The sequence below is a fragment of the Podarcis cretensis genome (assembly GCF_951804945.1).
Source record: "Podarcis cretensis genome assembly, chromosome: 8".
Taxonomy (NCBI): domain Eukaryota; kingdom Metazoa; phylum Chordata; class Lepidosauria; order Squamata; family Lacertidae; genus Podarcis; species Podarcis cretensis.
The window spans coordinates 65,771,431-65,794,700 of record NC_137177.1 but is presented as its reverse complement, the minus strand read 5'-3'; the positions used below and the strand labels follow the sequence as shown (position 1 = coordinate 65,794,700).

Here is a 23,270-nt window from a genome sequence, read left to right as displayed (position 1 = left end):
TTGATTGCAATGAAAAACAAAACCTCAAAGCTGTTTGCAAACAGAATAAAGCAATGAAATTATCAATAAAAACTGTCAAATTTAAAACATTCCAAAATACTAATTAAAATTAACTAAAACAGATTGAAAGAACATGTCAACATTCTATGTATCTGGGTGGGCTTGCCTAAAAAATGTTTTGAGTAGGTGCTGAAAAAAGTACGCTGAAGGTGCCTGCCTGATTTTAATGAATAGAATTGCATTCTATAATTATCAAAGCAGGTGGAACATTTCAATGACATTCTCATGAATGAGGTCTGGGTTTTTTGTTACTTACCTTATTTTTGAGGTGGTCGAGGGGTGTTTTGTGAAGGTCCTTCCATTTGTTCCACAAACCATCTCATCAGCGCTCTGCAATTTGCACCCTCCCTGGTTTCCCATGCTCAGCCTAGGGGAAGACATCATGAGGTCATTCCTCCGGCTGGGCTATTTTTTTTTTTTTTTCAGATCAGGAAGTGTGGGCAGTCGGGGAAGCTGCAGAGTGCTGGAGAAATGGTGACTGCGGGATGGAGGGGAACCCCCACATACCACCTTCAGCCACCTTGGAAAGCTAAGGTAAGCTCCAAACCCCATACCCTGGTAAATTCTTCAAACAGATCTAGAGCACCCCAAGAACAAGATGGGGTCTAGCAACATATTGGAAGACAGATTCCCAAACAGATCGTAGAATCATCGAATTGTAGGATTGGAAGGGACCTCAAGGGTCATCTAGCCCAACGCCCTGCAATGCAGGAATCCTTGGCAGGTGGCCAACCACCCTCTGTTCATAAACCTCCAATGAAGTCCACCACCATCCAAGGCAGTCTATTCTACTGTCAAACTGCTCTTACCATCAAAAAGTTCTTCCTAATGTTTAGCTGGAATCTCTTTTCTTGCAATTTGAATCCATTGGTTCGGGACCTACCCTCAGCAGCAGCAGAAAGCAAACTTGTTCCATCTTCCAGATATTTGGAGATGGTCATCACCTCACCTCTCAGTCTTCTCTTCCCCAGCCTAAACATACTCAACTCCCTCAACCATTCCCCAAAAGGCTTCATTTCCACAGCTCTTTAACATCTTGGTGCCTCTGGTTTAATGATTGCTTTGGTTAGAGTTGAGGTGTCAGCCTGGAAAATACCTGTGGATCCCTTCCAAATATGTGATCCTGCATATGTGAGGCTTAGTATCTGGTATGAGAAACCTGCTGAACCAACTCAACCAGTACCTTTGTTGTGGTAATAACTTGGCCGGCTAGTTAAGTCCTGCCACATACATGTCCAAAGTGGTTGCTATAGAGACACATGAGTGAGCCTTTTCCTATCTCACCTGGCTGGACGCCACAGTTGTATGCATGAGTAAGTAAAACCATATATATATATCAATCACAGCCTCCTCTGACTTTCATTCCAAGGGAACCAAACCGTGGAGAAAGGGCAGGCATTTCTGGAATCTCTTTCCACTTGGGGATTGGAATGTGTGCAGCATTATGATGGATAGGAAACACAGAAGATATACTCACTGAAAGGGTTGAGGCATAAAATGCATCTTGGCGGTTCTAGGGGTTCAAAGAAGGAAGGAGGGCAACATTTAAAATATGACATCCCTGCTCATTTGCACTGTGGGTTTGGTGGGAAAAGGAGAGAAAGAAGGGGAAGCACTGTGAACATTTTATAAATAGGGAAGCGGGGGCAGGGGGGATAACAAATGCTGCCACCTTGCAGTGATGCAGAATTAAGAAAGACAGGGGATTTTCCATTTGAGGCATCAGGTCTGTTGCTGTGAGAACAGGAGGCTGAACTAGATAATAAAGTAAGAAGAGCCTGCTGGATCAGGCTAATGGCCCATCTAGTCCAGCATCCTGTTCTCACAGTGGCCAGTCAGATGCACCAATGGGAAGCATGAAAACAGGATCTGAGAATTACTATTATTATTATTATTATTATTATTATTATTATTATTATTATTACCCTGCCCATCCAGCTGGGTTTCACCAGCCACTTGGGGTGGCACCCAACAGATTAAAAACAAAACATCAAATATTTAAACCTTCCCTAAACAGGACTGCCTTCAGATGTCTTCTAAAAGTCAGATAGTTGTTTATTTCCTTGACATCTGATGGGAGGGCGTTCCACAGGGCAGGCGCCACCACCGAGAAGGCCCTCTGCCTGGTTCCCTGTAACCTCACTTCCCACAGTGAGGGAACCACCAGAAGGCCCTCGGCTCTGGACCTCAGTGAACGATGGGAGCGAAGATGCTCCTTCAGGTATTCTGGGCCAAGGCCGTTTAGGGCTTTAAAGGTCAGCACCAACACTTTGAATTGTAGCCTTCTCCTCTACAATGGTTTCCTGCAACTCACATTCAGATGCATGACTTCCTCTGAACATGGAAAAAAAGCATAGCCATCTTTGCTAGTAGCCACCAATAGCTTTACCCTGCATGGATTTGTCAAATCCTCTTTTAAAGCCATCACTGCCTCCCGTGGGAGCAAGTGCCACGGTTTAACTACGTGCTGCATGAAGAATCATAGAACCATAGGTTTGCAGAATCGTAAGGGGTCTCAAGGAACTAGTCCAACCCTCTGCAATACAGGAACCACTGCTAAAGAATCCCTGACACATGGCCATCCAACCTCTGCTTAAAAACCTCCAGTGAAGGAGATTCCACCATCTTTCAAGGTGATCCATTCCACCATTACTCTGTTATCACCAGGCTGGGCTCTGTTTTCCTTTGAGGACTTTATTTGATGTGTCCTGAATCTTCCAACAGATGAGCCTTTGGCCTGATCCAACAAGGCTAACTGCTTATGTTCTTATTGATGCAACTTATTGACATTATGTTATGATTTGACTCAGCTGAAAACTACAATGATGGAGCTGCTCTGAAAGCTCAGTTTGTAGTGCTGTATTTGCGGTCAGGGCTGGCCCACCCATGAGGCAAGTTGAGGCAGTGGCCCCAGGGCAATCAGCTGGGAGGCACAGAAGATCCAGCCTCCAAGGAGAGCACCACTCACTGCCTCCTGTGCTTGACAGCCACTGCCACTTCCTCCACTGAACATCCATGCAGCAACAGGTGGCAGGGGATGCTTGGCAGCAGAGGGCACATAGTGGTGGCTGCAGAAACAAGGGCAGCGTTTTCTCTTTTGCTTCCAGCAGCAAAATGTCCTGGGCATCCTTGTCTGCAGTGGCCTCTTGTAATGCGCCAGTAAGCATCCTTTGATTCAAAATGTCCAAAGCATCAACCAGCCCTCATTAATGCGACCTCCTCGCCAGAGGAAGGGAAGCAGAAGCACATGGTCCCGATCCTGTTCTGAGGGATTCACCTCTCCTCCTCCCGACTACTTAGCCCACAAGTGTGCAATCTGGGTGCGGGTGAGAGAGAGGAGAGGTCTTTAGTATCACTACACATTTAATTTAGATTAAGGGATGTGTTAGCAAAACCGTAAATCATCATTAGAGTTACATCTATTGAGGATTAGCCGACATGCAGGAGATAAGTACCATGTATTGCAGCTAAACTTTAATTACATTTAAAGTTAATTGCTGTTTGTGCAATGGCTAGCAGGCTAGACTCAAAAGGGGCACACCCCTCTCTCAACACTGCCATTCATATCTCTTTTTTGAGGGGGAGGTTTAGAAAGAGCTCTGTTTATGGTTCGGCTGGAGGTCCTTTTCTCACAACCTGCTTCGTGACCTTTATTGAGAGCCAATGGGATGTAGTGGTTGTTAAGGTGTTGGACCCGGGAGATCAAGGTCCAAAACCTCTCATCCTAACCTACCTCATAGGGTTGTTGTGGGAAATGAATGAGGAGGGGGAGGACCATGTATCCATCACGTTGAGCTCCTGGGGGAGGGGGGAGGGATAGAAATGCAACAATTAAATAAATAAACCAGGGAGAGATGACCTTGCCAGGTTACCAACCATAAAGCAAACATACAGCAGGAAACCAAACCCTGGAGCTAAAATGATTCAGAGAGAAGTGGATGAAGCAAAATTGTGCATTTCTCCATCTCAGCCTTTGCCAGTCTGGTGGCCTCCAGATCTTCTGTACTACAACCCCTTGGTTGACAGGAGTTGTAGTCTGGAAGTTGACAGGAGTTGTAGTCTCTCCTACCTCACATTGAGTTTCCAGTTCCCCAAATCATGCGGTGATCTGAAATCTTAATTAACAGCCTTCTTCCTGATACTTAATCTCCAGCCCCACCACCAGCGCAACACAGTTCTCTGACTGCCCCCCAAGACGAGATGAGCTACTTTACGTGGACTTCTTAGCGTGTAACACTAATACTAAAAAAAGCTTTTGTTGGCATCAGGCAGAATCAGGCCAGGATACCAGGTACCTCTAGCTTGCACAGTAACAGTAGCCCAGCCTGGTGCTGCAGCTTATATCACTGTGCAATGCCAAATCGGAACCCCCATGGAACTTCCCCTATACCACATGCTGTACTGCACACACACACACACACACACACACACACACACGTAACAATTTGATCTTAGCTGAACCACCAGATCTGGTTTCTCAGCACTGTGCAGACACTAATAAGCGCTGCAGAGTGAAGCTACAGAAACAGAGACGTGTCAGTAGCAACCTGTATATTTATTATGCTCTTAACAGCTTTTCTCCATGGCCTCAATTTGCAAACTAGGTCACTCCTTGATGTGGAATCTTCTGTGACCTCAATTTGGTGCCTTCTTAGTCAAAGGAAGAGGAGCAAGAGTCCCTGGGATAGCAGCCAAGCAGATATTCACAACTGGAGGCCCAAAGGACTTATGCGGGCTCTTTTATGCTTCTTGAGGATTTTTTTTTTATCACCTCTTCTCATCCAAATTACGGTTCTCAGGGAGCACCTCCTCCCATAAGCATCTCTGTTTCCTTAGAAAGTGAAATGAGGTCTTGTTGCACGCTTCTTTGCCTGTCTCTTATTTCTTGGGGGCACTTACAGCCCATCTTTCTGGTTGAAAATTAAAACACCCAAGGCAGAGAAAACGCGTGGTAAAGTGGGGGAGGAGAGTTGCTCTGGGACTTATTTCAGAGCAGGAATGGTGTTGTCATCAGCTGGGGAAAGAGAATTGGGAGGGGGGAATCAAAGGCTGGGAACATCTTTCCTTTCCTTTGATGTGCTTCCTGCTTCATGCTGATAGTTCAAATGGTTGCATTTTTTTGGCAGGGTTGTTAGCATTTCTAATGAAAAGCTAATGGTTGCCTTTCAGCTCTCACTGAAACCTCAGTAGGTTTGCTTGGAATTATGCTTGGTCTGGTGCATTGGTGAAAATGCAAAATGTCAGCCAAAGAAGAAGAAGGAGAAGGAGAAGGAGAAGAAACTTATGCAAAAGGAAATAGGTAAAGCAACTATTATTTCTACTGGTGAGCTCCACCCAGAGAACCTGAATAAATTTAAGGAGTCTTTCCAATTTCTCCAGAGAATTCCAAGAGGCCCTTTCTACACAGCTCTAATTCAGGGTTCAGGCATAAAGTTTTAATAAGAATAGAGTTAGTGCTTAGTTGAACTGACTGTTTAGAGGAGGGATTTTTGGTGGCATTGAAAAGCGACCACTTTCCCATTTTATCATTTCTTGGCAATTTTGCAAAACACTGCCCTCACTTGCCATTTACACTACCTTCACTTGCAATCTCACCCACTCTGTCCCAGGGGCTGGAATAATACACACTTCCATATCAATATATTATAAATATTATTAAAGAGCTAATTTCCCTTGTATAGAAATGTTGCAGACTTCACAGAGTATGTCCATCGACTTTTGAAGGATGTAAGCAATTCTCTGGGGTTCCTTTCTTTTCTTGTTTTCCCCTAGAACTACACGGAATAAGATTTTATAGGTCCAGAACTGTATTTGGTTTTTTGCTGTAAGATCTTGCTGATTTAACCAGGGGTTTCTTCTCGGGAAGGATATTGGAGAGAATGTTAATAATTAACAACAGATGGACTACAGGGTTCCCACAGGGTCCAAAGTTCCAGGAGGATTTGATTGGCTGAATTGTTCTTCAAGATGCAGTGTTGATGGGCTGGTTATAATAATCTATAATAATTTACACAATTTGTGGAGGTGGTTCTCAGGGTACAGAAGGGACTTCTGAACCAGATGCCTGCTACACACCTGTTTGTTTGTTTTTAATGCCATGTAAGAAGCAGAACAATGTTCAATTATTTAATGGTTTTTAGTACAAGGAAAGGGGCCTTTGGGATTTCTGCACCTTCCTGTTCAGGTGGGACAACATTTGCTGTTCCAACTCAGCAACAAAACATATTCTGCTGTCCCTGCTGGTAGTAGGTGAATGGCAGCTAGTTCAGCAAAAGTAAGGTCTCTTCCCTCCCTCTTCCCCTGCTCTGTCTTGGAGCCTTACACCAAGCCAGCTCATCGGTCCATCTTCATGTGTTCCCAACCTGGTGTACCTGACAGGCACCATGATGCCTTCAAAGGCCTTCCTTGATGCCCCCAGGTTGAACCATACTCTGCAGATTCCCAGCTTTCATTCTTTTCTTTTCTTAAAAAAAAGAGATTTCTAGCATTTTTAGAACCGGCGATATGAGCCCAAATGTACAGACAGCGTTTTGTGTGAGACACTGGCCTGCTCAACCATTTCAATGTTTTACTTTGGCCCTCCACCCAAAAATATTGCCTCCCACTGGGGGGGGGGGGAGAAAATCTCTGGAAAAGATTTCTGCAGACACCGTAGCTGAAGATGCCTTCAGCATGCAAAACATGACCCTCCCCCTAACAGGTGTACTGAGATAGATGTATTGATGGTCAGACTTGGTACAAGGTAGCTTTCTAGGCCCCATCCTCATCCTGAGCCTCTGACAATCTCATATTTCATCTCAGCAGCCCCCGAAATAGCTGTGTGGAGCAGCTTCAGCGGAGGCCGTTAACTTTTTATTCTCTTTTCTGTTCTAATCTAATTACCTTTTTGTAATGCTCAGTGGCTGGGCATGATGTTAAACGGGCAATTCCGAACAAGTCACAGTTAGCAAAGGCTGGAAAATTTCATTTAGGGGAGATCCGTGATTCATTATGATTGTACGGGGAGGGGGCAGATTCGAGACTGACCAATTAATTTGCTCGACTGCTTGGCTCAAAACTGGCCTGGCTACCCTACAGTGAAATGGCGGGTTATGTCTAATAGCTTTTCCCCTCCCGCTGCAGTCTACAAGGCCACCTTCAAAGGAACAACATGAAAGACACCGCAGATACTAAAGGAGAGGGAGGGGGGGGATGGCTGTAACATTTCTAGTATCATCAGACCTCAGCGGGAATTCAGAATCATAAGAACAAAGAAAAAAAACAAGAACACAAGAAAAGCCCTGCTGGATCAGGCCAATGGTCCATCTAGTTCCAGCATCATGTTCTCACAATGGCCCACCAGATGCCCAAATAGGAAACCTGAAAGCAGGACCTGAGCACAAGAGCCCTCTCTCCTCCTGTGATTTCCACCAACTGGTACAGTGGTACCTTGGTTTACGAACTTAATCCGTTCCAGAAGTCCATTCTTAAACCAAAGCGTTCTTAAACCAAGGTGTGCTTTCCCACAGCAGTGGGGGACTCGTTTTACAAATGGAACACACTCAACAGGAAGTGGAACATGATCTGCTTCCAAGGCAAAGTTCACAAACCAAAGCACCTACTTCCGGGTTTGCAGCGTTCTTAATCCAAGTTGTTCATAAACTAAGCTGTTCTTAAACCAAGGTACCACTGTATTCAGAAGCATTATTGCTTATGACATGTATTCAGAGGCTGGTGGCCATTGCTTCTTCCTGCAGGAGTGAGTTCCATATTTTAACTATGTGCTGCATGGAGGAGCACGAATCTGTCCTCAGTCTTCTGACGCTCAGCTTCCTTGGATGTCCACAAGTTGTAGTGTTGCTACCCACTTTCTCCATACCATGCATCATTTTACAAATTCCGATCATGTCCCCTCTTATTCTCCTTTACTCTAAACTAAGCTTCCAAGCCTTGCCGCTCCACCTTGACCAAGCCAGAACATCAGCACATCTGTCACAGAATATACCTTTGGAGGAGGACTGTGCCCTAAGCAGTAGCAAAAGGGACAAATGGAGATTGCATGAATGGATCTGTACCACCATGGTGCCCACTACTGAAAGAGAACCCACAGTGGTGAAGACACCACCCCCACATAGCTGTCAACTTTCAGATTTGAAAATAAGGGATCAGCAGCCTCAAAAATAAGGGATCAGCAGCCTCACCTGTCCCTGAGACAGTCTACGGGATATCTAACAATCCAGGATAGCAGCGGGAAACAGCGCTGGAATAAGGGAATTTCCCGCAAAAAAAGAGGGAAGGTTGACAGCTATGCACCCCCAGCACAACCTTTGCATCACCACACACACACACACACACACACACACACACACACACACATTCACTCATACTCATGCAACCCTATGTGTCTCATTGACACTGACTGCCATGACCCCATTACTGCCGTTCCCCAGGCAGGTCTTCAAACCTTATGCTGCACACAAGGGCTGTTTTGTATGAACCCAAGTGATGATCATAGAATTTTAGAATTGTATACTTGGAAGGGACCCCAAGTGCCATCCAGTCCGACCCCCTGCAATGCAGGAATCACAGCTGAAGAATCCCTGAGAGCTGGCCATCCAAGCTCTCCTTAAAAACCTTGGTCGAAGGACAGACCACCACCTTCCAAGGGAGTCTATTCCACTCTCAAACAGCTCTTACCACCAGCAAATTCTTCCCACTGTTTAGCTAGGATCTCTTCTCTTGCCATTTGAATCCATTAGTTGGGGTCCTTCCCTCCGGAGCAGCCAGAAACAAGCTCGTCCCACCTTCCATGTGAAAGTCCTTCAGATATGTGAAGGTGGTTATCAGAAGGGTGAGGGCACACAGTACACAGCCCCCTGGGTAGGATGCCTGCAGAGAACACTCACAGCCTTGCTGTGAGAAGACCCACCTAAGTTGGGTTTACCTTCTCCTGGAAGATGCAGCTGGTGATGCAGAGGTAGAGCCTAGATTTTTTTTGTATGGGGTTTCCCTGCCTGGCCTCCTGCCTTCCTGATGCCCTGCTCCCTGACAGTCATGGACCATTCATTCCAACCCTTGGAAATTCATGGCTGTCTGAACCCGACTCATCCAACACCCAAGTCCCTCTGCATAGATCTGATTTATTGATTGAGTGGGGTGGACAGCCGTCCTATATGCCCACCCAAAATGTCACTGGGTATGTGTGGATACACCCCACCAGGTTCATGCAGCGCTTGTCTGAGGTCCAAGGAGGGAGTCTTGTTAGAATAAAGTTATAAACTCAAACAAAAAAGCAGCCAGTCCCTGGTGAGGGCCTCCACCTGGCTTAGCCCTCCGAGGCCTGGGGCAAGTGTACCCAACTGCCCCCCCCATCCCTGCATGGGCCTGCAACCCACCTCGCTAGGATCTCCTACATCCAGTTCCTTTTTTCTTCAAACGCATATACTGTGGGGTGAGGCAGAATAAATTGCAATGAGCTTTTATTTTTAGAATGAAACCAGTTTCTCCAGAAGTGCTTTTCATGAGCAAAAAATAAAAATACACAGTAGGTTGAGATTGTGTTTGGGAGTGGGAAAGGACTCGGTTTCCATGGATTCTAGAATAAAATATCATTCGTACACAGCCTGCAATTCCTTTCCTCTGAAATGATGCTCTTGAAGGCACATAAGGAATGGGAGGCGGCAAAAGCGGACTGTGGGTGGGTGAGAAGGGTGTATCCCTGGGTAATGGAACCACTGGAAGACCAGAGAAGTTCTCCCACTTCTCTCGATGCTTCAGAAACTTTAGCCAAGTTTACCCCTTGCATATGCACCTTCCCCTACTTTGCTGTGCTGTAAATCACAGCATGCAAAAACAGAATAGTTTTCTCATCTTGCCTAAGAAGCCTTGCCTCAGTTTTCTGTCTCTGGTTCACCACGAGTCCGAGACACCTGAACAACTATCATTATGGATGGAGAAATGAGTCTGAAGATAAAGTTTAATGGTTGGTTGGTTGGTTGGTTGGTTGGTTGGTTGGTTGGTTGGTTGGTTTTGTGGGTGGGGTAAACTTTGTACCCCCTAAACTCCAATTTTGCTCCAAATGGCCTACTGGATGATGCTGTGAACCACCCTGAGATCTACGGGTGAAGGGGGAATACAAATTAATTAATCTCTAAAAGAAGCTGAATTATTTGTGGAAGGAAGGGCGAATTTTGGAAAATGATTTTGCAAAACAAAACAAAACAAAAACCAATGCTCCCCCCTTCTCTGACTCACCCCCCCTCTTCTTCTCCATCCATCTAATTCAAGGACTGAGGACCTGTAGTCCTCCAGATTTTGCTGTACTACAGTCCTCATCACCCCTGAACATGGACTACGTTGGTTATCCAACAGGAGTTCCTCAACATCCTCCCACCATCCCTGCTTGAATTTAGACCATGTGCTTTTGAGATGCCTGTACAATATTGTTACCCATCCTAAGCTTCAAATAAAAAGGCATGTGTGTGTTCTATTACAGAAGTGGCAAAACACCAGACCCTCTCCTTGTTTCTTCACCAGACATTTTTTTATAACTAAATGTTTAGGAATCCTGACTTGTAATCAATTATTACAAAACAATCTGAAGCAATAACATCAGGTAAGGAAATGAAAGGAACTCATTACAATAATTTAAATTCATCTGAAACATGCTTAATGTTAGTTGTTCCAATGCCACCTCTGCATGCAAGCAATTTCAGCCCTGCTGTGATAAGCGCCTTGCGTAACTGCGATAATCTAAAACAGATTAAAAACAAAGGTTTGATAGATTAATGTAGCAGCAAATGTTTGGCGTTTGCAGAGCAAAAGTCGTGCTCGCTTTCCCTCTTTTTCTTTTTCTGCGTAAACTAGCAAGGCATTTTAATTAAAAGCATCAGGGAGCTCCCTTCGATCACAGCAGGGGTACGATTGGAAAGTGTGGGAGGGATTTCACTGGGCGGACAGATTGGTGATTTGGGAATAAAAATGGCGGAAGAGAAGGTACGTACCAGGAAATGGACACATGGCGTCTGCCCTGCCCCCAGGAAATAAAACAGACTTCGGCTGGTCAACAGGAGATTTCAAACCATTTCTCAGACACAAAGGCCACAGGGATTAGATGCCGATCGGAGGAGGAGGGTCTGCAGCAAGCAGAAAAATCGACTGGCACGTGGCAATGTGTAACACACAGCAAGTAAATCTAGCTACGTCTGCAGCCCAAAATCAGCTTTTTCTTTTCATATTTTGAGTGGGGACAATAATTTCAAAACGATGCTTTGGATGGTTGTATTGGCTTCTGCGGGTGTTCCAAGAGGAAAGTGGAGGGGTTTTTTTGAAGGTGTGGGGGAAACCCCACTCCAGATTCAAACAAACAAAATCCCCAGTCAGTATTGGTATCCCAACATGGGACCTGAGTGGATGCTATATCACCCATGTCAAAGGATAAAAGGTAAAGGGACCACTGACCATTAGGTCCAGTCACGGACGACTCTGGGGTTGCGGCGCTCATCTCTCTCTATAGGCTGAGGGAGCTGGCGTTTGTCTGCAGACAGCTTCTGGGTCATGTGGCCAGCATGACTAAGCCGCTTCTGGCGAACCAGAGCAGCACACGGAAACACCGTTTACCTTCCCGCCGGAGCGGTACCTATTTATCTACTTGCACTTTGATGTGCTTTTGAACTGCTAGGTTGGCAGGAGCAGGGACCGAGCAACAGGAGCTCACCCCGTCGCAGGGCTTTGAACCGCCGACTTTCTGATTAGCAAGCCCTAGGCTCTGTGGTTTAGACCACAGCGCCACCCGTGTTCCCTCTGTTGAAGGATACAGAGGCTCTAATAGCCATATTAATAACCATATAGGGCTATTAATGGCAACTGAATCCTCAATCCCTACACTGAGATGTCTCAGATACAGGGGGGAAAGTCATATTTGTATCTTATGTTGTGGTTTTGTGCTTTTCCAATGAGCTTTGCAGACACAGTCATAGGGTATTTAAGATGCCTGCTTGATACCAGGCCAATGGCTTTTGGCCATGCAAAAAACTGAAAAGTTGTACCCTCTGATTTCCTCTGTAAAAAAATTGCAAGACCAGCAATTTTGCCAAATCTGAAAGAATTGAGCAGAGACCAATAATTCCCAACAAAGCACCACCTTTAGACAAAAATCATATTCTCTCCCCCCCCCACGCTTTTTTAAAGATAGAAATAAACCGCAATGAACCCTTTCCAGCCAATGCACACCTGCCAGGGAAGAATACAGAAAGAGGAGCATAAAAATGGAAAGGCACCTGTAGGAAACGGTTCTCCACAGTTCACAGGTACAACAGGAAAACACAGACACACAGACGCATAGGTACGCCCTTCACCCCCACTTCCCCAAAACTGCCACTCTATGGCTCCCCATGCATTGGTTGGCTGCGGCTCATATTCCAGCATCACAAAGACAGGCACACAATGAAATGGTTGAAAAATCCTTGCCAATCTTCTGCCCACCAGGAAGCCCACATCTTGGCACTTCAGCTAGTGTTCACAACACCCACACAGATTTCCACAAGAGTATTCCCCCCCATAGATTGCAACTAATCCCCCCCCCCCAATTCCTGGGGACCCTTCAGAATCTGAGTGGTGTCCCCTTTCCCTATTTAAGTTCAGTTCTAAATTTGGGCCAACAGGGATAAAGCAGTGGGGTGGAGATTTCTCAGAATCTTAATTGGGTTTAGTAGATGAAGTTCAAGCATGCTTCAAGTATGCAGCAAATGTTTGGTTGGAAATCTTTGCACTGATCATCAGCAAGACTCTTCTAAAGCCAGACTTTTTGGGGGCCAAGTTGCCTCTCACTCTTAAGCCAAATAAAATGATCGTAGCATCGTTGGATGTACGCCAATTGCATTGGGACTTGTGGGATACTACAATATCTGTGGACAGGCAGGCAAGGTTGAACTTAAAATTGCCTTTGTGACATAGCCATCAGTTCCCAATAATCAGGTTACATCCATAACGTCAAATTCTGGATGCAGTGGGTATTTTTTGCCTGGGAAGTAAGATGATTGATGAGAAACTTTTCCTATGTGAAATGGGAGTCGACCATGGAAGCATGGCAACAGCATGACAAAGGTAACATGCAGATTGGACAAAAAAAAATCAAGGAGTGGCTGAACAACACAGGATCATGTTTGCTGGCTGTGGCCTTAGTGGGATGGTCAAAGGGAATCAAAAAGATATATAGAGAACATATAGAGTCTGGGTGGGTTTCAGTTCCATCAAGCAAGAATTCGATGAGTGGGATAGGACACACAACTTGGCAAAATTAAGGTGTCCAAGGGAGGCTTCCAGAGGAGCAAGGGCAACATTCATCTGCCTGGAGACCTCCAGATGTTGATCACCCCCTGAGCTTAAGTCTAACAACATTTGGATGGAATTGGGTTGAAAGGGTGCTTTATATCTATATATCGGGGTGGGGAACCTGTGGTCCTCCAGATATTGTAGGATGTAGGTCCCCTTCAGCCCCAAGAACATGGCCAATATTCAGAGATTGTGGGGATTATAGCCCACCAACATCAGGGTGTGTGTGTGTGCAGGTTAGCCACTTGTGCTCATAAGTGTTGATATAATATAAGAATTGAACAGGAGTTCCATTCCTGCCCCCCTGCTTTTGGTAGTAGCATCAACAACAATGGCATGGGACTGCCTTCCCCAGCCTAGGACCCTCCAAATGCTTGGACTACAATTCCCATCATCCCAGACCATTGGCTGTGCTAGCTGGGACTGGTGGGAGCTGGAGTCCACCCACTTCTGTAAACGCCAAGATGGGGAAGGCTGAGTTTATGCCTCTCCTAGCAATCATCCATGTCTCCTGTGGGAGGAAGGGAGGGGATTCACAATGGATAGTCATGATTCCAGTGTCAAACACACACACACACACACACACACACACACACACACACAAAAAAAACATTGACAAAACCCTCAGAGTTGCATGCAATTGGCCCCTAAGCAACTGAGAGTATATTTCATCATGGCTGCTTTGCTTCAATCATCAGATGCACTCAACAGATTACAGGCTTCTGAGAAAATGCTTAACATTTCACACTTATGGGGCAGTATTAAACCAAGTCCTACACAGATTCAGTGAACCTAAATTACCCATGTCTATTAACTTCAGTGAGTCTACTCTGAGCAGGATTAGTGCTGAATACTATGCTCGGTGTCTATCTTGCCCTCCCATATTCAGTGTGATGAAATCTCAAGCTGGACAAAAGAATCCCCATCCCACAATCTCACATTAACCACAGTGCTTGCAAAACTTCAGTGCGCATTAAGTAGAACCAGTAGAGCAAATATTGTGTGTGGGAGACAGAGGAGGGGTTGTGGGTGTGTGGGTGTATTTGTGTGTGTGTTGGGTTGTCCCAGAGATCCTTTTCAAACTGAGAAAACGATAGTTGCAGAACGTCCTGCAAACAGGACTATTTCAGACAATAAATTTTGATGTCAAGTTGGAGGAACACACCACAAAGTGATTCCCCCACCCCTCAAACTTCAAATTGAAAAATTATCTTATTATAGTTTCTCCAGGTTTTTTGTTCCCCTTCTCACCCTATCATAGAGGTTGGAATGTAGAGAAGTGGTTTAATAGATAAGGAGTGAATAGTGACTACCATCGCTTGACACTCACTCAGAAAAATAGTCACCAAAGGGTTGTCAGTTGTTTGGATTCACCCTGAGTTACACTGAATGGAACATGAAGTTGGGAAGAGAGATCTATGATCAGCTTTCTGGATCAGCCTTGGGACAGACTAACGTAGGTCAACACTTCCTGGCAGACTATGACACACAGATTGTTTGCCTCTCTGTTTTACAATGGGGGGCACTGGGCTGTTGTCACATCTAATGCAGACACACATTGAAATCTTTGCTCTAGTGTTGAGAATTTCAACATGTACCTGGCTCAGGGTGTATAGGATAAAACTGCTGTTCAGGGTGTACATACGGGATTAGTCAGTGTGGTGCCCTCTAGAAGTTGCTGGAAACCACCTCCCATCACCCCCCCCCCTTGACCATTAGCTATGCTGGCTGGAAGTGTTGGGAGTTTTAGTCAGTGGAGACTGGAAACCGCTGGGACTGGGGGAGTGGAAGGTGAGGAGCCCAACATGGACTGGGAGAGTGGAAGGCGAGGAGGCCAACACTTGGAGGAACCAGAGCTAATGACAGGCAGAGCCCGAACTAATGATAAGTAGATAGTCACTAAGGTGTAGTGGTTACAGTGTCAAGCTAAGAATTTGAAACCAGGGTTCAAATCCCCATACTCAGCCATGATGCTCCCTGGGTGACCTGGGCCAGTCCCTGCCTCTCAGCCTAACCTAATTCATGGGGTTGTTGTGAGGATAAAAGAAAAAGGACTACATGCACCACCTTGAGGTCCTTGGAAGAAAGGTGGGACACAAATGCAATAAGTTAAATAATAACTATCGTGTTGCCTCCTCCCTGCTGAGTTCTGTAAAGGCAACACTCAGACTTAGAAGGAGGGAAATGTCGGCCGGTGCCCCCCCCCCCATGGGCTGGATGCAGTTAAGAAGGCAGGTGGTGAATGGCTGAGGGTAAGATGGGGTTGGTGGGGCAGTGCCCCATTCTCCTTAATGGGCCAACCTCTACTGGTTGAAGTCCAGCAAAAACTGGAGGGCTCCACACTGGCTACCACTGGTGTACACAGAGATGGGTGTGGTCCTTTTCAGTCAAGGTATGGGTATAAACATATAGGGGAACCATGCAATTCTGTATGGACCCCTGCTTTTGCCAGCTTTTCTAAGTTTCCCTCCAGAGGGGAATGGGACGATGTGGAAGGAGGCACTTAACGGTTTTACCTTACTTGTGCTTGTGTGGGAGAGACAGACAGATAGAAAGAAAGAGAGACTCTATTTTGCTCATGAGGTCAACCACCAAATCCAATATCCACTAAATGCAAATGGTTGAGTCCAGATGAGATTCTGCTTCCTTACCTATTTCCATTGAAGGATGTTTTATAATCCCCTGGGGGAAGTATTGTCTCCTCTGCGTAGACCGGCACTGGCGTCCTCACACATTCATGGGAACACTGTAGCGTCTCATTGTAGGCCGTGAATATATCCAGGTTGCTAGGGACTCTGGCTGGGGTGAAGTCCGTCAGATTCTGACAACTCTCTTCCTGCTGGTTGATTTTACGCTGGTGACTGTTCCTCCTCGTGTTCCCACTCTGGGCACAACTGCAGGTGGAAGAGAAGAGATTTTGAAAAAAAAGGAATGGGGTGGTCCGCCGGGAATGTGGCTCGGACACATTTAACCACATCGTAACAACTAAGCTTCAAGGGATGCAGGTGGCGCTGTGGGTTAAACCACAGAGCCTAGGACTTGCCGATCAGAAGGTCAACGGTTCGAGACGGGGCGAGTTCCCATTGCTCAGTCCCTGCTCCTGCCAACCTAGCAGTTTGAAAGCACGAAGTACAAGTAAATAAATAAGTACCGCTCCTGCAGGAAGGTAAACGGTGTTTCCGTGCGGCTTAGTCATGCTGACCACATGACCCGGAAGCTGTATGCCAGCTCCCTCGGCCAGTATAGCAAGATGAATGCTGCAACCCCAGAGTCGTCCGCAACTGGGCCTAATGGTCAGGGGTCCCTTTACTTTTAACAACTAAGGTATTGTATTCAAGAGAGTAAGCAGTGCTCCATGTTTGGGTAGGCAAAAAAAGGACCACTATGCATTGTGATGGCCACCACCTTGGATGGCTTTAAAAAAGGATTGGAGAGAAGGCTACCAATGGCAACCAGCCATGGTGGCTATGCTCTGCCTCCAAGCTCGGAGCCACTAATGCTTATAAATATCAGTTTCTGGAAACCAGAGGGAGAGAGAGTTTTACTCAGGCTTGGGTCCAGCTTGCAGGTTTCCCACAAGTATCAGGAAGGTCACTGCAAGAAAAAGATGCTCCGGAGGGTAGGACCCAAATCATTGGATTCAAGTTACTACAAAATAAGTTCCAACTAAACATTAGGAAGAAGTTATTGATTGTAGGAGATGTTTGACAGTGGAATGGACTCCCTTTCTTGTGGTTAGAGTGGTTCAACAGTGGAACCTTTTCTCTCGGAAGGTGGAGAAGTCTCCTACATTGGATATTTTTTAAGCAGAGGTTGGGTGGCCATCTGACAGGGATTCTTTAGCTAAGATTCATTCTATTACTAGGCGACCATTGGCCTGATCCAGAATGTTTTCCTTATGTTCTCATAAGGAATTACTTTTGTCACATGTTCAGTAAAGGAGACCCTCAGAACACCAGACCATTTGACTGAAAGGCAAACTCCCTTTAAAGTTGTCAAGGGAGTTCAGGACCTAGTCCGTCAACTGGCTCCTCCAGTTAGAACTATAACAGTGTAGAGGTGGGAGGGACTCTAGGGGTCATCCCCTCCAATCCACTGCAACACAGGAATCAAATCTCCAGACAGCCATAATGTCTAATAAGTGACCTTGGGCCAGTCATAATGCACTACTGTAAGTTTGTTGAAGGAAAGGGTGGATTAAAAACAAAATCTAAATAAATAAGGATGAAAGATACCAGTTATGAAAGAACAACAACTTGGATTCCTGGGAGAGAAAACTCTATTATCTCCTGCTAATTATACCTGCAATTTCAAATTTAATTATTATCCTCCAGTATCTGAGTAACGTTGGCCTCTACCAAGTGATCAGGTTTCAGAACTATTTTTTGTGTGTATGTATTTATCTAGCATAATCAAATTTGAATTTTAAATGGAGGCCTTAATAAGGAAGGGGAAAATCACAGGCCTGAAGTGCACAGGGAAGAAAGCACCGTGGATTTGGTATTCACCAAGATCTTTCAGCATGCAGGATACATCTTGCCACTCATGATAAACTCAAAGTCTGCCCCTTTTTTAAAAACTTGGGGGGCAATTAACTCCCCTTTGTTATTATTCATTATGCTTTACCCTGGCTTGCTTGGCATTGCATTTGACTCTTCCTGTTTTCTGGTTTAAGTGGGAAAATATCTAAAAATTTGTAAAAATCTAAAATTACTTCCACAGCATACACCAAAGTTTGATTTCTTCCACTTATCTCCCTGCACCCTGCACCATGCTAGTGAAGCATCCCTAAAATAGTGTCAAAAAGCAGTCATTGTGTTTGTGCATATACACAGGGATGGGATTTCCTGAAAATTTAAATGTGAATTAAATAATAATATTTTTGCATACATTTGAGTCACATTGTATACTGGGGTTACATTCCAAGGATAGTGCACATATGAAAAAATTGCATGCAGCCCAAATTACCCTTTTCTGGCTGGCAGGTGTGGGGAAGCCCCATGGGGAGACCTTTTTCGGTGTCTCTACTGCTTCCCCTCACTCCTCCACCTGTGAGCGAATGGTAGAAGGGAGGAGGGAGGGAAGCAGAGAGAGGAAGGCAGGCATGTCCCAAAAGGGCCAAAGAAAAAGGCTGGAATGGCTCCTGGAACGGAGTTGCAACAGAGTTTGCATAGTTGAAGTTGCATAAGTTCAGTGCGCATTAGATGTGACTCGACTGTACCACTTTATTGCCAAAAGTAGTTTACAAGTATAAAACCAATTACTAAAATAAACGAGCAAGCAAGCAAATAAACAAATTTAAATCCCCAATAAAACATGGATTTCCCCCCATTTCCTGCCTCACTCTTTGATTTGGCCAAGAAGAGAATTGTTGTTACTAGATTTGCTAAAACGGCAAACCATTCTTGCATTTTATCTACGCTATTATATGCATTATCATTCCTAATATTATAGCATATTTTTTTATATACACACCCACTCGCCAGATTTTCTAAAATAAACAACGCGTAAACAGATTCACAAAACAAACAATGCTAATTACTTTGCACAAATACCTCTGTGTATCCATAGCTGTAAAATCATGTTGCAGAATTAAAGTGACTTACGGGACTTAATCGCTTAATATATAGATATAAATATGGATATAGTTGCATATAATGTTGCATGTAATGTTCCATAAAATTGGATACATTACATAATCAGATACTACATAAAACCAGTTCCCGGTCAAACTGAAGCTTCTAACTACATTCAGCTGACCTACTACATGCCAAGCACTGATTCTTAGAAAATTATACTGTATTCCACTCTCCCTCCATGATGCTTGCGCAGGGTGTGTGGAAATGGTTTTCCCTTTCCACATTTTATCCTCCTAATACTCCTGCAAGGTAGATTGTTGTTGTTTAGTCATTTAGTTGTGTCCAACTCTTTGTGACCCCATGGACCAGAGCACGCCAGGCACTTCTATCTTCCACTGCCTCCCACAGTTTGGTCAAACTCATGCTGGTAGCTTCGAGAACACTGTCCAACCATCTCATCCTCTGTCGTCCCCTTCTCCTTGTGCCCTCCATCTTTCCCAACATCAGGGTCTTTTCCAGGGAGTCTTCTCTTCTCATGAGGTGGCCAAAGTACTGGAGCCTCAGCTTCACGATCTGTCCTTCCAGTGAACACTCAGGGCTGATTTCCTTAAGAATGGAGAGGCTTGATCTTCTTGCAGTCCATGGGACTCTCAAGAGTCTCCTCTAGCACCATAATTCAAAAGCATCAATTCTTTGGCGATCAACCTTCTTTATGGTCCAGCCTTCACTTCCATACATCACTACTGGGAAAACCATAGCTTTAACTATACAGACCTTTGTTGGCAAGGTGATGTCTCTTCTTTTTAGCAAGGTAGATTATTATGAGCTATTTGGTGGCAGCCCATCCTGCATGAGTAGCCTTCCACTCTTGCAGTGCACCTTACCCTTCCTGTTTTCTCCCCCATCCAGAATCTTCTCCAAACAGATATCCAAACCTCTGGTGCTGAATATGAGATTGTAGGCAGGAGGCTGCATGGGAAAGGACAGCAGACCCTCCAAGTCTCCCTATTTTCCAAGGACGTCCCTGATTTAGTGAAGCCGTCCCGGTTTCTGAATTGTTTTATTGTGTTTTTATATAGGTTGGAAGCTGCCCAGAGTGGCTGGGGCAACCCGGTAAGATGCGTGGGGCATAAATAGTAAAATTATCATTATGGAATGGGATGTCCCATGGGAGAGGAGTGGGGAGTTGCACTTTGCAAGCAGGGGTCTGTTGCATGAGCAGAATCACAGCATTGGATATGAGTCATGGTGACTGACCCAAGTTAGCTTCATGGCTGAGAAGGATTTGAACTGTAGAATCACAAAACTGTAGAGTTGGGCTGAACTCCAAAGGTCATCGAGCCCAACCCTCTGTGATGCAAGAACCACAGCTAAGGAATCCCTGACAGATGGCCACCCAACCGCTCTTTAAAAACTTCCAATGAAGGAGAGTCCACCACCTTTCAAGAGAGAACATCCCACTGGTGAACAGCTCTCACCACCAGAAAGTTCTTCCTAATGTTTAATTGGGATCACCTTTGTTGTAATTTGAATCCAATAGTTCGGGTTCTACCCTCTGAAGCAGCAGCAAACAAGCTTGCTCCATCCTGCATATGGTAGCCCTTCAGTTATGTGCAGATGGCTCTCATATCACCTTTCAGTCTTCTCTTCTCCAGGCTAAACATCCCCTTCTCCTTCAACCATTCCTCATAAGGCTCGGTTTCCAGGCCCTTGTTCATCTTGGTTGCCCTCCTCTGCACACCTTCCAGCTTGTTCATCTTCCTCTTAAACTGTGGGCCCCAAAATTCAGGCCTCAGGGAACATATATGTGGCAATGTTCTAGGAACACAAAGTGACGTTTTAATTTAGTTGGTTGGTTGTTTTTTCCCTGCTGCTGCTTTCCTTATAACATCCAAGTAGGATTTGAGCTCACAGATGCCTTTGATTTGGAAGATGGTTTTTGGGAAAACGCTGGCATGTTTCACCCTGGGAATTCTCCTTAATCCCTTTTGACAAGCCCAATGGGGGCAGATGGGGCAATGGAGAGTGATCTTCCTGGATGACTTTTCCAATTTACTTGCAGTCTCTTCATCTGATTCCACCCCCATCACTTGAGGTGAGTGTCAGAACAACCGGGACAAATTATGCCACGGAATGCCACAGGTTTGAAGCTATTAGGGAACATATTTTTCAAGCAGGGAAGAGGCCTGGGAGCAGCCTTCGAGAGAAGGAAAGCTGCACAACCGTCTAACTCCTTTCTTTCTCCCAGAGGTGCATCACATTATTAGAGTGAGTAAGGCTGACCTCAAAGTAGGTCAGATTGACTAGGAAAATAGGTAACGGCAGCAGTGCCTGGAGCTAAGACGTAACCCATTTTACTATATGCATAGTGGATGTCAGAGAAGAAAGGCCTGCAAATGAGGCTGGATGAAAACAAAAAAGCTTGGAGATGTGAGGCATGTAAAACAGTCTAGTCCTTGCAAGGCATTTAGGTGGAGGGGGGTTCTCCGCTTGAGTGCGGTCATTTCCATTAATTGATTGGGGAAATGCATAAATAAATATTTTTAAAAAAAAACTGGGTACATGTTCCCTGAACTCTTTGGAAGCTCAGAGGAGACTGAATCCTGCAGAAGAAAGATGGGGCAATTGTAACAGAAATATAGGGCAAAGCAGCAAGGGAGGGAGGATAATCTGTCCTTGGAGGATGCTTCCCCCTGTGTCTCTGCATGAGTCAGAGCTCTGGTCTTGCTTCTTCCCAAACAGGAAATGAGTCATTCTGCCTCCAGCACTGAATCAGGCACATATGGATATTTTGCTCCACCCCAGTGAGGAGGTGCCATAAAAAAAAGATTGCTCTTAGGGAAGTAAGATTGACACACACCTTGTTCCTGACACAGGGTGTTGCCCTTTAAATCTCTAGCTGCTGTAGCTCCTCCATGGGTCCCTTTGCCCATCTGCGTTCCTGTCATTTGCCATCCTCCCTCATATTTTTGTAATGATGAACAAGCCTCCTGGTGCAGCAGGGCTTTTGCCAGCGCTCCAAGACAAGGCCAGCTGTGTTACTATGTCTGCTTTGCCCAAAATAATAGACCACATAGAATCATAGAACTGTAGAGTTGGAAGAGGCCACAAGGCATTTTTTTTGTGTGGGGGGGGAGAGAGGGCTTAGCTAGTCTAACACCCTGCAAGGTGGGAATGACAGCTAAGGAATCCCTGACAGATGTCCACCCAAACTCTGTTTAAAAACCTCCAATAAAGGAGGAGGAGGAGGAGGAGGAGTTTGGACTTGATACCCCACCTTTCACTCCCCTTAAGGAGTCTCAAAGCGGCTAACAATCTCCTTTCCCTTTCTCCCCCACAACAAACACTCTGTGAGGTGAGTGGGGCTGAGAGACTTCAGAGAAGTGTGTCTAGCCCAAGGTCACCCAGCAGCTGCATGTGGAGGAGCGGGGAAGCGAACCCGGTTCACCAGATTACGAGTCCACTTCTCCTAACCACTACACCACACTGGCTCCCAGCTGGTGGTGAAGGAGAGTTCACCACCTTTCCACTGCTAAACAGCTCTTACTATCAGAAAGCTATTGCTAACACACATGCAGACAGCCACCTCACTACCACAAACACCCACCCTTCCTCCCCATTCCTGCATGGCGGTAGGGAAAGTCCATCCTTCCCATCACACTGCCCAGCATATCAGCTCTGGGAACAGTGGTCAAGGAGGAGGCATGCAGTGGGTTCTCAGTGTCTTAGTCTGTAACAATCTCCCCATCAGCTGCTCTGCCCAGTTAATTGGCACTGAGGACAGCTGAGGAGCATTCCCATCTGAGCACTTCAGCCAATCATCTGGGCAGTGGGGAGTGTAGAATGGGTCATGGAGGTCCCTGAAGTCAGCCAAGGGCTGCACGAGGGCTACATCCCTCAGATCACACATATGGATCTTCAGGAAATCAAATCAAAGGGAAGAACGTGTTCTGACCACCCAAAGAGAGGAGGAGTCCTCCCTACAATTCCATGCAGTTTGATGCCGAAGGGTGGTCAAAGACTAGGAGACTAGAAAGCAAATCAATGACTTAGCAGAGAAATAATGAAGAAACCATGGCCTGGTCCAGATTTTTGCACTGTCTCTTAAGAAAATCAGATGGGCCTGCTGGATCAGGTGAATGGCCCATCTAGTCCAGCATCCTGTTCTCACAGTGGCCAACTAGAGGCCTATAGGAAGCGCACCATCATGACCCAAGCACAAAAGCACTCTCCCCCTCCCGCATTTTCCTGCAACTGCAATTCAGAAGCATTCCTGCCTGTGACAGTAGAAGTAGGACATGACCATCATAGCTATTAGCC

At 45.6% G+C, this 23,270-nt stretch overlaps 1 protein-coding gene across 5 annotated transcripts in view; it reads right to left on the bottom strand.

Annotated features, from left to right (window-relative positions):
* Positions 1-23,270, bottom strand: part of AJAP1 (adherens junctions associated protein 1) — a 122,296-nt gene that overhangs the window by 3,462 nt on the left and 95,564 nt on the right. For 2 of the 5 annotated variants that reach the window (XM_079987154.1, XM_079987155.1), the window contains exons 4-5: positions 16,023-16,265; positions 317-427 (exon numbers count right to left, since the gene is read on the bottom strand). In XM_079987154.1, coding sequence (XP_079843280.1) covers positions 317-427; positions 16,023-16,265 — 354 coding nt within the window. Of the gene's footprint in view, positions 1-316; positions 428-11,042; positions 11,175-16,022; positions 16,266-23,270 lie in introns of those variants that run through there. The other 3 variants (XR_013841606.1, XR_013841605.1, XM_079987156.1) reach the window with 3 other exon arrangements.